The 12,078-nt window shown below is 42.3% G+C and overlaps 1 protein-coding gene across 1 annotated transcript; it reads left to right on the forward strand.

Moving 5' to 3' along the window:
• The first annotated feature begins 182 nt into the window (after nucleotides 1-182).
• Nucleotides 183-11,769, forward strand: acss2 (acyl-CoA synthetase short chain family member 2). The gene is made up of 19 exons (XM_064298051.1): nucleotides 183-1,005; nucleotides 1,817-2,012; nucleotides 2,254-2,345; nucleotides 2,512-2,615; nucleotides 3,047-3,119; nucleotides 3,487-3,562; nucleotides 3,946-4,057; nucleotides 4,369-4,416; nucleotides 5,386-5,523; nucleotides 5,751-5,921; nucleotides 7,013-7,146; nucleotides 7,487-7,619; nucleotides 8,163-8,219; nucleotides 8,547-8,627; nucleotides 9,220-9,328; nucleotides 9,801-9,869; nucleotides 10,585-10,761; nucleotides 11,093-11,167; nucleotides 11,610-11,769. Exons 1-19 carry the CDS (start codon nucleotides 879-881, stop codon nucleotides 11,735-11,737), a joined length of 2,100 nt encoding a protein of 699 aa, XP_064154121.1. The 5' UTR covers nucleotides 183-878; the 3' UTR covers nucleotides 11,738-11,769.
• Nucleotides 11,770-12,078: the final 309 nt, after the last annotated feature.

A 12,078-nucleotide genomic window follows, 5' to 3' on the forward strand; every position in this document is an offset into this window, starting at 1 on the left:
AGAACTCCTTTGTTGGGAAAATGAATAAAAAAATTGTCAGGTGAATAACTCGAGGTGCCTTCAAGCACCCGGTAAATCCAACTGCTACAACCTCAGTAACATCACTATCACTTTAAGAAACATTTAATTCGTCATCGTTTGTCCTGATGAATGATTTGACGAGGCTAGCACCTCCTCCAACCATTACAGTAACGATGCACTGTCCTCTCCATGCGTTGGGTCGTAGCAAGTGGATAATGGGAACTAGAATAAGGACTTTCGAAGGCTCAACTTTAGTAGGATAACAAACGGCGGAGTTTTGGTATATATTTCTTGTATTAAATGAATGGTACCGTTAGCATTTATAAATGCATACGACTTCAGATTACAAGTTAAAATTTGGAATTGAAGTAAAGTTGATGCAAACGACCTCGTCTCACGTAAAAGGACAGTGCATCTCGTTTTTCTCAGTTAGCTAGCTTGCTCGAGCAACTCGGAATAAGTAATCTACGTTAGCTAGTTAACTGTAGTCATCCAACAGTTCTGTAGACAGTAGCGGTAGCATTGTCCTTGATTCAAACATCTATATATGTCATGCCATATCGCTCTTTGATTTAGCAAACATCAGTGCACTAGTCTGCACTGGTTAGCATGTTAACGTTCGCTAAGCCAGGGTTAATAAGCGACGCTAGCTCTAGCTGTGTTTACCAGTGAGAGGGTTAGCCAATGCTAGTTAGGTTGCTGGCAAGCTGCACAAAAGGAAGTGTAGCATCAATATAACTTGTTATCTTACACTAAATTGTTGCCATTCGTGTTTGTTTTGTTAATCAGCGTAAAGGCAGCTCGCTAACGTTAGCTATATACATTCTAAGATAGCTAAGACAGTCGGTTCGGGCAAAATGATTCCCGATAAACCCCCCAGAGATGATGTTTATCAAGCAGCCAGTGACTTACTCAAAGATGCACATGTTCCCACCTTTGAGAAATACAAAGAACTCTACCAGAAATCAATTGAAAACCCAGAAGGTAAGTGGCGTGTCTACGTGTTATTCATGTTTCGCGGTGAACTAAGGAGTTAATGTTGCACTCCATGCATCGCTGTCTGGTGGACTACAGTTTAGCTAGTGCTGATCTACATGGTTTGTTAGCTGTAAAGGAAGGGATGCACTACTAAGCTAACTGACTGACAACCTAGTACGAGCTTAGCATAAATGAAGCTAATATCTGTTTGCGAGATGGCAAACATAATCTGTTAGTTTACTCGGCAGCAGTGTATGCATTCTAGCGAAATGCTTGGCTATGTGTTTCTTGTACCAATATTCCAAAGAGGTTCAATTGTGTGCGGTACATTCTTAGCCAGGACTCACCTCACACCAACTTCACTTTGAGGAAGTGGGATTTATTTTAAACTGGGGGCCGCTTTAGATGTCCATGTTGGGGAGTTTTCCGGGATAAAAATACGCTTACACAGTAGTAAGTGGCATATTAAATGAATACAGTCCGTCAAGAACTCCAGTTTATCATCTCATTTCAAGGATGTCCTCTATCTACAGCACAATGTCACTACACAGGGGCATTGCCCTTTCTACTTGATCTACAGTGAAGACTGCCCCCTACTAGCCCACTTCCTATTGTAACCTTGTGTCACTGGGGTGGTCTGCCACTTGACTACTAACTAAGTTCAGTCCCACATAGTTTTAACAAGGGTTTCCTCTTGTGGCATTTTACTTGCCTAATTCTATGATTGCGTCCCATGGAAGAGCTGATGTTTCTGTGGATTTCCACACTCTTATAATTAATCCATTTATTTCTCTTACAAACCCTTTTGCATTTTTAGAATTCTGGGGCATTGTTGCAAATGACTTCTTCTGGAAATCCAAGCACACTGGCCAGTTCCTGGACTACAACTTCGACATCACAAAGGGCAAAATCTATGTCAAGTGTATGGAAGGGGCCACCACCAATATCTGTTACAATGTCCTAGACAGGAATGTCCATGAGAGAAAACTTGGGGATAAAATTGCCTTCTTTTGGTGAGTCATCATGCAGTGAGTCATGTTTGTGTTTCGTTTACAAAATCACTGGCTTGAGTTTGTGTGAATGTTAAATTTCCTATTACAATGGAAAAAATCTTGTTCCCAAAGTATATTATGGTGATGGATGGAACACATATTACGTGTTGATATGTTTCTAAAATGAACAGGCTGTCATACTCTTCAAACTCATTGATTAACCTTTAATATCAAAAATCCTTTTTGTTTATTTGAATCTTAGGGAGGGGAATGAGCCTGGCGATGAGATGAACGTAACGTACAGGGAGTTACTCAAGCAAGTCTGCAAATTCGCCAACGTCCTGAAGTCACTCGGTACAGGGGCTCACCTTTTTTAATGTTATATTCAGAGTAACAGTATTACTTAAAAATCGTACCAGTGAAATGAGGTATACTGGTGGGGCAGCCTAGCGGGAGACAAGCAGAACACTGTGGTAGTTGGTAACCGTGGTTCTCCATCTGTGTGCTTGTGTGTAAGCAGGAGTGAAGAAGGGTGACCGCGTTTCCATCTACATGCCCATGATCGTGGAGCTGGTGGTTGCCATGTTGGCATGTGCACGCATTGGAGCGGTTCACTCCATTGTGGTAAGTGAGAACGTGAAGACTGCAGGCAAGGACAAGACAGGGCGTTCATAACTTAACGCTAGAACGGCTGCGTTTTTTTTTTAAACTTCCTGTAACTGCCAGTACCGTCAGGCTTGTCCAGCATTGCTACTTTTATTTATGCAATGTATGCACCCACAGGCATGCTCATTTCATTAAGATTATGAAACCATATGTTGCAAAACTATTGTCTTGAAATAAGACAATAGTTTTGCAATAACTGAATCCGTTTCAACGGTTGTATTTCTAAATTATAGCGGTTTCTTTATGTAGGCCGAGGGAAAAATTCAAGGAACTAAAAGTGCCCATTATGTGGACCAGCTTAGGTTCAGATGTTCAGGCCCGTTGGAGAAGACGCCTGCCCTGTTTGGTTGGTATGGTTATTTTTTTATTCTTTAATTTCTTTGCTCTAGTTTGCAGGATTTTCGGCAGAATCCCTTTGTGAGAGGATCCTAGACGCTCAGTGTTCTTTGCTAATCACTGCTGGTAAGAAAAGCCTCTTTTATTGCACTGCTAATAAGGATTATCCCCTGACCTTTTTGCTTGGTGTTAATGAACTTATTTCACACTAAAATTTAAAGCATTGCACACACAATTCTGTTTTCTTATCCGTTTTCTGATTTGTTGGGCTTGTTGGACTTGTTTGACAGAGGATGTTGATTGTGATTACTGCCAACACAGGTTCACAGTTATTTTATCCCTTCATAAAGTCTCAGTAATTTAAGAATTTTACTTGGAAGTATCTAAAAAGATTAATATCATTATCAGAATTTCCTGTAGATTCTGCCATTATCATTGATCCAGTCCCATTTTCAGTTAGTATTAATTTTGCACTGTCCCGTCTACCTTGCAGATGGATTTTACAGAGGAGACAAGCTGATCAACTTGAAAGTGATTGCAGATGATGCACTCAGGAAATGCAGGGACAAGTGAGCACAGACAACCTAATCCTAGCGCATGCCTGTCCATTGTTAGACTGAGTGAAAAACTTCAACCCGCACTTGCGCAATCTTCACTGAGCAACATTAATTATGTTACATATTCATTTGTATAATATGGTAGTGGCTCTTAAATTTCAGAGCATACTGGGCAGCACATAGTATGTGGATGCACAACATAAACTCTCTAAGCAATATAAGTCAGATTTCTATTGGCTGAGAACCACATCTGTTGTATAATTGATTCCGCTCAGTATACGTTATATACATATGTGTTCACTTATCAAAATGTTCTTCAGTAATTCAAAAAATTTTCTCACCCTTTATTCATACTGTAAGAGAGCGGTGAAGATTTGTTGCTGTCCTACTTCCAGAAACTTCCCCGTGCAGAAGTGCATCATGATAAAGCACTTGTCCAAGGAAGAGTCTGTCTCCCCGGCTGGCTGCCAGTCTCCCCCAGTGAAGCGTGCTTGTCCCGACCTGCAGGTAAGGCAGGGATATGGCCCTGGTCTCTGTTTATGTTCGGGGGGTCACCATTTAAGAAGTGGTGTCCTCACAGTAAAATAATGGCTTTTCTTTGTTTGACTTGTAAGCATTAACCTCTGTGCACCCATATTTTCAAACCTTTTTTCATTTATTTAGTAATCTTTGGTATGCATATTTTTTGTAACATATTTGAAGAGGCAAGTGTAAATTCATATCCTTCTCTTGAGCCCAATGAGATTTAGCTTTTGTTGTTTGTGATAGTATCATCATTTTTTCTCCTTTTGTTTTAAACCTTTTGATTAACCCTTTAGCAGGAGAAACAGAGAGAAAGAGCCAAGAAAGTCCACCCTACACCTCAGGTATTTTACAGATTTCCCCAAGCTCCAATGCCTTTTAGCTTTGCTCAAACAATTATTTTGTCTATTACACTAGTGATATCTCTTCCCTTTGTTACACAGGTAAACGCCTGTCTTGTAAGAGCCCCACTATGTTTTTGTGTTTTTTGTGGTCCTCTCATGAGCTGTTGAACGACCATTCTCATGTGGGTTGGGGTTTATTTAATTAATTATTCCATTTATATTCTGGAATATAGGGTCTATTTGATAATTCTTGAAAATTAGAATTGCCAGCCCTCCCAACTGAATTCAAGCCATTTGCTTAGAACAATGGACCTTTGTTTGGGAAACATTTTTCCTACACGAACAGCATTTTGCTTGAAAAATGCTGGGAACTGTTAACTTGCTTGAAAAATGTCACATTGTGGCAGTTTTAAAATCTAATTTTACGTATAGTGTAATTTGGTCAACATCTTTTGACCTTTGTTCATAGTGTTTATCTGAGTGGTCCTACACAATCCCATGTCTCTGCCTCTGTGTTCTTCTGTTCTTCCTCTAATAGAAGCATCAGCATGTTGTTTGAATTAACATTATTATTTATCATCAGTAACAATGTAAACATGTTTTTGTTTAATTGTTTTATTACATCGTGGTTAAACATTTGTATTTGATTGCCCTGCTTTTCTGTAAAAAATATCAACATGTCATTTAGTCCTGTTTTCTCTCCAATGTCAAATAAGAATTTGGCACAGAATCAGTAATTAAGTATGGTGATAATATAAGTCTAAACAAGCTGTATGATGGCATTTTTATCAGCATATGTACATGTAGGTGACGATACTGTGTATTATCTTTCTTGCAAAAAAGGTTACTTTTAGATGACATTTGTAATAAAGGAATTGGCCGGTGTAGCCATTGGCCAGATTAAAATCCTACAGTTCTATAGGGTTTAGTTGTCCTCAGAGAGATCATAAGAGCTGCATTTCCACGCAGGTGCCCTGGAACCCGGAGGTGGACCTCTGCTGGCACACGCTGGTGGGCGGGGCCTCCGAGGAGTGTGAGCCGGAATGGTGCGGGTCCGAGGACCCTCTCTTCATTCTCTACACCAGCGGCTCCACGGGCAAGCCCAAGGTACTGGAGCTCTCTTTCTTTCCCACACTCTGAGCACGTTCACAATACACAGTAAACACTTTTTCAGTGCTTCATATGCAAATGAGCTTAGGCATGAGCGTGTGTAAACAGCAGCCATAGTTGACTTAGGAGTTACTTATGGTTTTAAAGTGTAATTCATTTTGTAATTCTTTTTTTTCATGTTACTTCGATGCCATTACATGCCGTTCCGCCCTCTCTCTTGGCAGGGTGTATTGCACACGGTCAGCGGGTACTTGCTGTTCACTGCCGCCACCTTCAAATATGTGTTTGACTACCAGCCTGATGATGTGTACTGGTGCACAGCAGACATTGGCTGGATCACAGGCCACTCCTACATCACCTATGGGCCCCTGGCCAATGGGGCCACCAGCGTGCTGGTAAGAAAGAACAAAGTGTTTCCTGTCAGGAATGTTGCCTTTGTGTTTACAGTTTTGCTTTAAAGTTCTCTGCTGCTTCTGGTATGAGCTTGTGTAAGCTGTTCCATAAATTAATAACTTTGTGTAATACAAAAAAATCCAATTGTAAGTGCAAAATGGTATCGCTGTAATTTTCCATCGAGGTTGTCTTGTTTTGCTAACATATCTCCTGTTTTCAAATTTCTTCTGTGATCCTCTTAATTAAACCCTTTTAACAATGTTTAAAATCCAGTTGAAATTAGGACATGTAGTCACATAGCATTAAAGCTATTTTATCTTTATCAGCTGTGCATATTGGATTTGAAAAAGAGAAGCCTACAGTATTGCCTACTGTCAGCTGCCTTAAAGAAATCTGACCATCATCATAAAATGTAACAAAAGATGAAAAGCTAACCCTGTGACTGTGTCTCTTTTCTATGAATTAAACGGTATACAGGAGATAGAAAGGCATCCTGCACAGCCTGAGACATGTCCTTCTATTGTCACTGGGGTCTTTTTGTCCTCTTTTTGTTTGAAATCATCCTACTCTAATTTCTCCTTTTTTATTTTTTGTGAATATTTCTTCTTGTTTCTTGGTCGTATTTCTCTTTTAATTTTGAGTGCACTGTTTTTTTGGCGTCTCATAATTTTGTCTATCCAGAAATGTATAGAAATTTCTCCCATTTTCTCACCCCTTCCTCCAGTAGCTTCCTCAGCCCCTTCTCTTTTTGGGTTTATCCACCTCCCTACGTGGACCTTCTCCCCCTCTCCTTCTGTTCTTTCCATGTCCTTCTCCATCTTCCTCCCTCTGTTCAAATAAAGAGAAGGTTGTTGGCACATGAAAGCTTATATCTTATGTGAAAAGTCTGTGTGTATGCCGCTTACCTGCACTCCCTGTTACTTGTACATCATTAAAATGCCTTGATGTTCATAGTAGCATTGGACACAATAAACAAATTCAAAATGGGTAAACATAACTGTTATTGAACAGAGGTGCTGAAATGGGACACAATGCAGAAGGACTAGTTAAAAACTGGTAATCATTCAGTATAAAAAACATGTAATTTGTTCAGTTTGAAGGATTGCCTACCTATCCGGACGTGAGCCGCATGTGGGAGATCGTCGATAAGTACCAGGTGACCAAGTTCTACACCGCCCCAACTGCCATTCGCATGCTGATGAAGTACGGGAACGAGCCGGTCCACAAGTGAGTTCCTGTCCCAGATACTGAGTCCTCATCTCTGATAGGCTGTGTATAACTGGGGTAAAATGGGTATAGTAACTACTACTGTCCAGGTAAGGCGAACCTCAAACAGTTCCTCCTCCCTATGAGCTATAGTAGTGCAGCAATGTATTAGGGAAACGCTTAACACTGGGCTTTGGTGAAATCAGTTATAATATAAAGCACGCATGGGTGTTTTAGTAAGTTAACCCTTAATCTTTTCAATCAGTTGTCTGGGAAAGTTTGCAGGCCTTCATGTTGAATGCTTCTAGTTTTGGATGAGGGCGTGTATAAGCCCTCTGGTCTGTTCCCCTTCCTCCTGCAGGTTTAAGCGCCAGTCCCTTAAGGTGCTTGGCACGGTGGGGGAGCCCATCAACCCCGAGGCCTGGCAGTGGTACTTCAGCGTGGTCGGCGACAAGAGGTGCCCTGTGGTGGACACCTTCTGGCAGACAGAGACAGTGAGTGCCAGCCGGGCATTTAAAAACGCCGCTCTCTCACGGCCTCGTGGTCGGAGACGCATCGCAGGTCATTGGTTGGATCCCGAGCAGAAGCGTCCAGTGCCGCTGTGCTGGGCACTCATCATTGCGTGGATACGTACTTTGCGAGAGTGGAAAGTAGGTTTAGATTGTAGATTGGATGTTGATAAAATTGATGTTGGGATAAACATGCGTTGAACTATCAGGCATGTTGATTCAGATCCAGCTTCCTCTGCAGTGCATTTTGGCAGCTGAACACTAATAATAAGTCTGTGGGAATTTAAAGGATGGGTATCAGTGGAAGGTCAAGAGCGGGAACAGAATGCTCCATCACAGAGCTCAAGCACACTGCATGACAGAGCGACCGTAGTCCTAAAAAATGAGTTTGTACTCACTGTGGGTGTTTGCTGAGACTGAGTAGTGACCTGACTCTGCTCTTCCCTCCTCTTCTCTCTCCTCCCACTCTTCTGCTCCCTTTTCCTCCCCTCCCTCTCCTTTTTTTTCCCCTCCTGTCCTCTTCTCCAGGGAGGGCATGTTCTGACACCATTGCCAGGTGCCACACCCATGAAGCCTGGATCAGCTGTAGGTTCTCATGCTGGTCTCGCTGTTGACACATTAAGACGTTTCTCTTCAACAGCGCTTTTCACTTCTTTCACACCTTGTGTTAATTCAGCCATTTTCCGGTTGTGCATGAGATGAGATGTACTTTATGAGTTGACTCCACCAAACTCAAAGCCACTAAAATAACAAAAACACACAATGGAATTAAGAAAGAAAGGGTTCAGCAGAACAAAATGGCTCCACACAAACCTAGCAAAGTCAGAGCTGCTGTTTCTGCCTTGTTATCCATTTGTGTTCTAGTTTTATGGGCTGCAGTACATTTAGGCTTTTATCTGTTTGCTGTGGTAGACATTCCCCTTCTTTGGTGTTGTTCCTGCTATTCTGAACGAGTCTGGGGAGGAGCTGGAAGGACCAAGCGAAGGCTATCTGGTACTGTGAATTTATGACAACGTATTTACATGCCGGTCTAGTGATCTGCATTTGTGTTTATGCTACAACAATACTTATACACCTTTTCCTAATGTCTGTGTAATATAACTTGGTAAATGTACTGTACTTTTGTATGCAGTGCATGTAAAGTAGATTACAGTAGCCAAACGTTCTCCAACTGTTATTTAGTACATAGAATCTCTTACATTGCATGGTGGTGGTGTTCTGTATCTGAGAGAACTGCTGCTAGGGAACGGGAAGGGTCCCGGGGGCTACACACTACTACAGGAGGGCTAGCACTGATCAGAGGTGCCTCGGCATTGGGAGGACCTAACGCCGCTGTTAGCTACTCTTGCCTGAGGAACAGTGGCTAAATTGGTTGTAACCCACCCCTGGCGGAATGAAGCTAATTATGTCCCGCTGCGATAAACCCCCTAGGCATGGTTAGCTCATGCTGTATCACAGGCTTTAGCCTGAATCAAGCGCATGTGGCCCAGCCTGCACTCTTAAAGATCACCTTTACTGACAGAGCTGCTGATGGGAGAAGTTTTTCCCCATCAGAATTTTTTTTAAACCTTTTGTTGCTTCTTAGGTGTTCAAGCAGCCGTGGCCAGGAATCATGAGGACAGTGTTTGGAAACCAAGAGAGGTTTGAGACCACCTACTTCAAGAAATTCCCTGGGTACTATGTTACAGGAGATGGTAAGATAGTATTTCTCCATCAATGGCTCGCCTTGAAATTCACACTAGAAATCTGATTTACAATCTGCCCAGGCGATGTTTGAAGCTTTGCAAGTGTTATAGCTCAGCCGATTACAAGGAGATTTTGAGTGCAGTCATATTGGAGAATTTGAACCCTATATAGCTTGCTCATTTATCTACTGTTGCAATATAACGCTTTATATGTTTTAAAATTTGGGGCTTACTGGTACATCTTCAAGTTGTGAATGTCAGACTCTTTGCATAGGTGCTTTATTGAGGCTTATGTTTCCATGAAAGATTCTAGGGTATAAGTGTAGCTCAAGGAATCTGGAGACTTATTGGATGAGAATTGCATGTTAAATTCTGAAACCTCATCCGAGCATTTTGAAAATGACATTAGCAGTGCTACCATTTGCATGAGTTTACCAGGTCCATAAAGACTCCAGTATGAGCTCTGACGCTGCTCTCACAGGTTGCCGTAGGGATAAGGACGGTTACTACTGGATCACGGGGAGGATAGATGACATGCTCAATGTGTCTGGTAAGCACTGCTGCAGAACTCTCTCTCTGGGGTGAGCTCATAATTATGCCTCTGTAGGCCTGCTCACAGATCGAACCATAGCGATAACATACATTCAATTAAAAATATGTAATATAATAATATCACTGATTTATGAAACTGGTCAGTGCAAAAGATGGCTATAACATGTATCAGTACCACTGCTTTCTGAGTGGTTTTTGGATTTTGCTTTTGATGGTAAGACTAATCAGCACTGTATAAGAGAGCTCAATCAGTGATTCTGTTTATGGACTCCTGACACTGAAACATTTTTACCTTTCAGACATGTTTCAAGTCATGTTGTACAAAAATGTTCTTACATTTGCTGACGTGTTAAGTTACTCAGACTATTTCAGTAGTGCCATTAACTTTGGGAATATGGTCATAAATAGCCTCATCATAAACAGTTCATGTTAGTTCAAGTCGTGAATGCTCTACATAAATATTGTGCTGTGCAATCACATTTGTTTTAAATGCATGATTGTATCATGTCTCCAGCTCTGTGACTCTGAAAAATAATTGTTTGACATTGAATTGATTGAGTTCAGAGGCAAACTGTTCCCTGGAGTGAGTTTGAGTGGTCCATTTATAGTTGCCATTAGTCATGATTATTGTTCCTAAGTGCAGTCAGACTTTGCTGCCTTGTTTGAAATGGACTTGTCTGTTTGAGTGACATCTCTCTCACCGCGTCTTTCAGGGCATTTGCTGAGCACGGCGGAGGTGGAGTCGGCGCTGGTGGAGCACGCGGGCGTGGCGGAGGCCGCGGTGGTGGGGTGCCCCCACCCCGTGAAGGGGGAGAGCCTGTACTGCTTCGTCACCCTCCGGGACGGGGTCGGCTACAGCGGGGCGCTGGAGGCCGAGCTCAAGAAGCTGGGTGCGTTTGAGGGGGCGGCGTTTTCACCTGTACGCACCACCGTCCCGTTTGTGAACGTGCACACCTGATGTCTGCATTTTTGCCAGTTTGCCAGACTCCCTCAGTGGTGAAACCCAGTCCATCTGGATTCATGCTAACCCATCATAGGACCAGACAGTGATTAATACTCTTATGCATACAACTAGAGTACTGAGTAAATAGTGTTTTAGCATAACCAATGTCCAATCTCTTTTTGAGGAGCTACTTAATCTTAAATCTGTAATGCATGATATGGTATAAGGGTTCGGGTTCAGTTAGCGTGGTACTAATGGCTGCCTCCCGCCCCCAACAGTAAGAGAGAAGATTGGTGCAATTGCCACTCCAGACTACATACAGAGTGCCCCTGGCTTGCCCAAAACCAGATCAGGTGAGGATTCCACTCTTTGCATTTTACATATTATATTATATTTTTGATGATTGATTTTTATGTAGTTATTCTTGTGTCTGGCGAATGTCTTTGTTTACAGTAGTGTTCATTTACACCACTTGATGTTTTTAAACTTAAGTATTATGTGTGCTCACCTGTGATTTGAACCTAATTTCCTGTCCTAGTCTCTTCAGTAGTACTTTTCTAACCATCACACCATAGCACTTTAGTAACTCGAAGATTCAGGTCCTGGGTCTTTATCCAGCTGGATCTGTTTGATAAATCTTTCTCCTGTCTCACACCCTTGGTTGTGTGTTCAAAAGTTTTAAGAAAACTTTAAAGGACTGAACAAAGCCAAAGGCTTGTAAAACGCCTCTTAATTTTTCTTTTCCTTTTACGCGTGCGATGGGCGTCGTTGCTCCTCCCCTTTCTGTGGACGCAGGAAAGATCATGCGTCGCGTGCTGCGCAAGATCGCCCGGGGCGAGCGGGAGCTGGGCGACGTGTCCACGCTGGCCGACACCTCCGTCATCGAGCAGCTGTTCGGAAACCGCTGCGCCACCGCCATGTGATGTGGGCAGCGCTTCAACTGGGGGGGGGGGGGGGGGCGGTGCAGCTGGGGTGGAGATAGGGGGGCACTGCAGTAACAATGCAGCTCACTTTGGTGGAATGTTCCCCTGATGCAATTACATTTTGTACATTTTCAACACACAGCTCGCTGCCTTTCTTTTATTTTTTTTGCCAGATTTTTGCCATTTTTTAGCCTTTCTTCGTTATACGTAGGAGGTTTCAGGTTGTTTGTAACTCATTTTTCACTTGCTAATCCATGTAACATTGTTGTGTTATTTTGTGCTGCCCTTTCATTTTCACTCCGCTCTTTTTTCAGTGTGTTCTGTGCATTGCGCTTTGAATT

This window comes from Anguilla rostrata, chromosome 11, assembly GCF_018555375.3.
Source record: "Anguilla rostrata isolate EN2019 chromosome 11, ASM1855537v3, whole genome shotgun sequence".
Taxonomy (NCBI): domain Eukaryota; kingdom Metazoa; phylum Chordata; class Actinopteri; order Anguilliformes; family Anguillidae; genus Anguilla; species Anguilla rostrata.

Bases quoted from the DNA above. Each gene is read 5' to 3' on its own strand.
- acss2 (XM_064298051.1), top strand. From the start codon at position 879: ATGATTCCCGATAAACCCCCCAGAGATGATGTTTATCAAGCAGCCAGT. The intron at 4,058-4,368 runs GTAAGGCAGGGA...TTAACCCTTTAG, and splicing joins GTGCTTGTCCCGACCTGCAG to CAGGAGAAACAGAGAGAAAG. The intron at 5,922-7,012 runs GTAAGAAAGAAC...TAATTTGTTCAG, and splicing joins ATGGGGCCACCAGCGTGCTG to TTTGAAGGATTGCCTACCTA.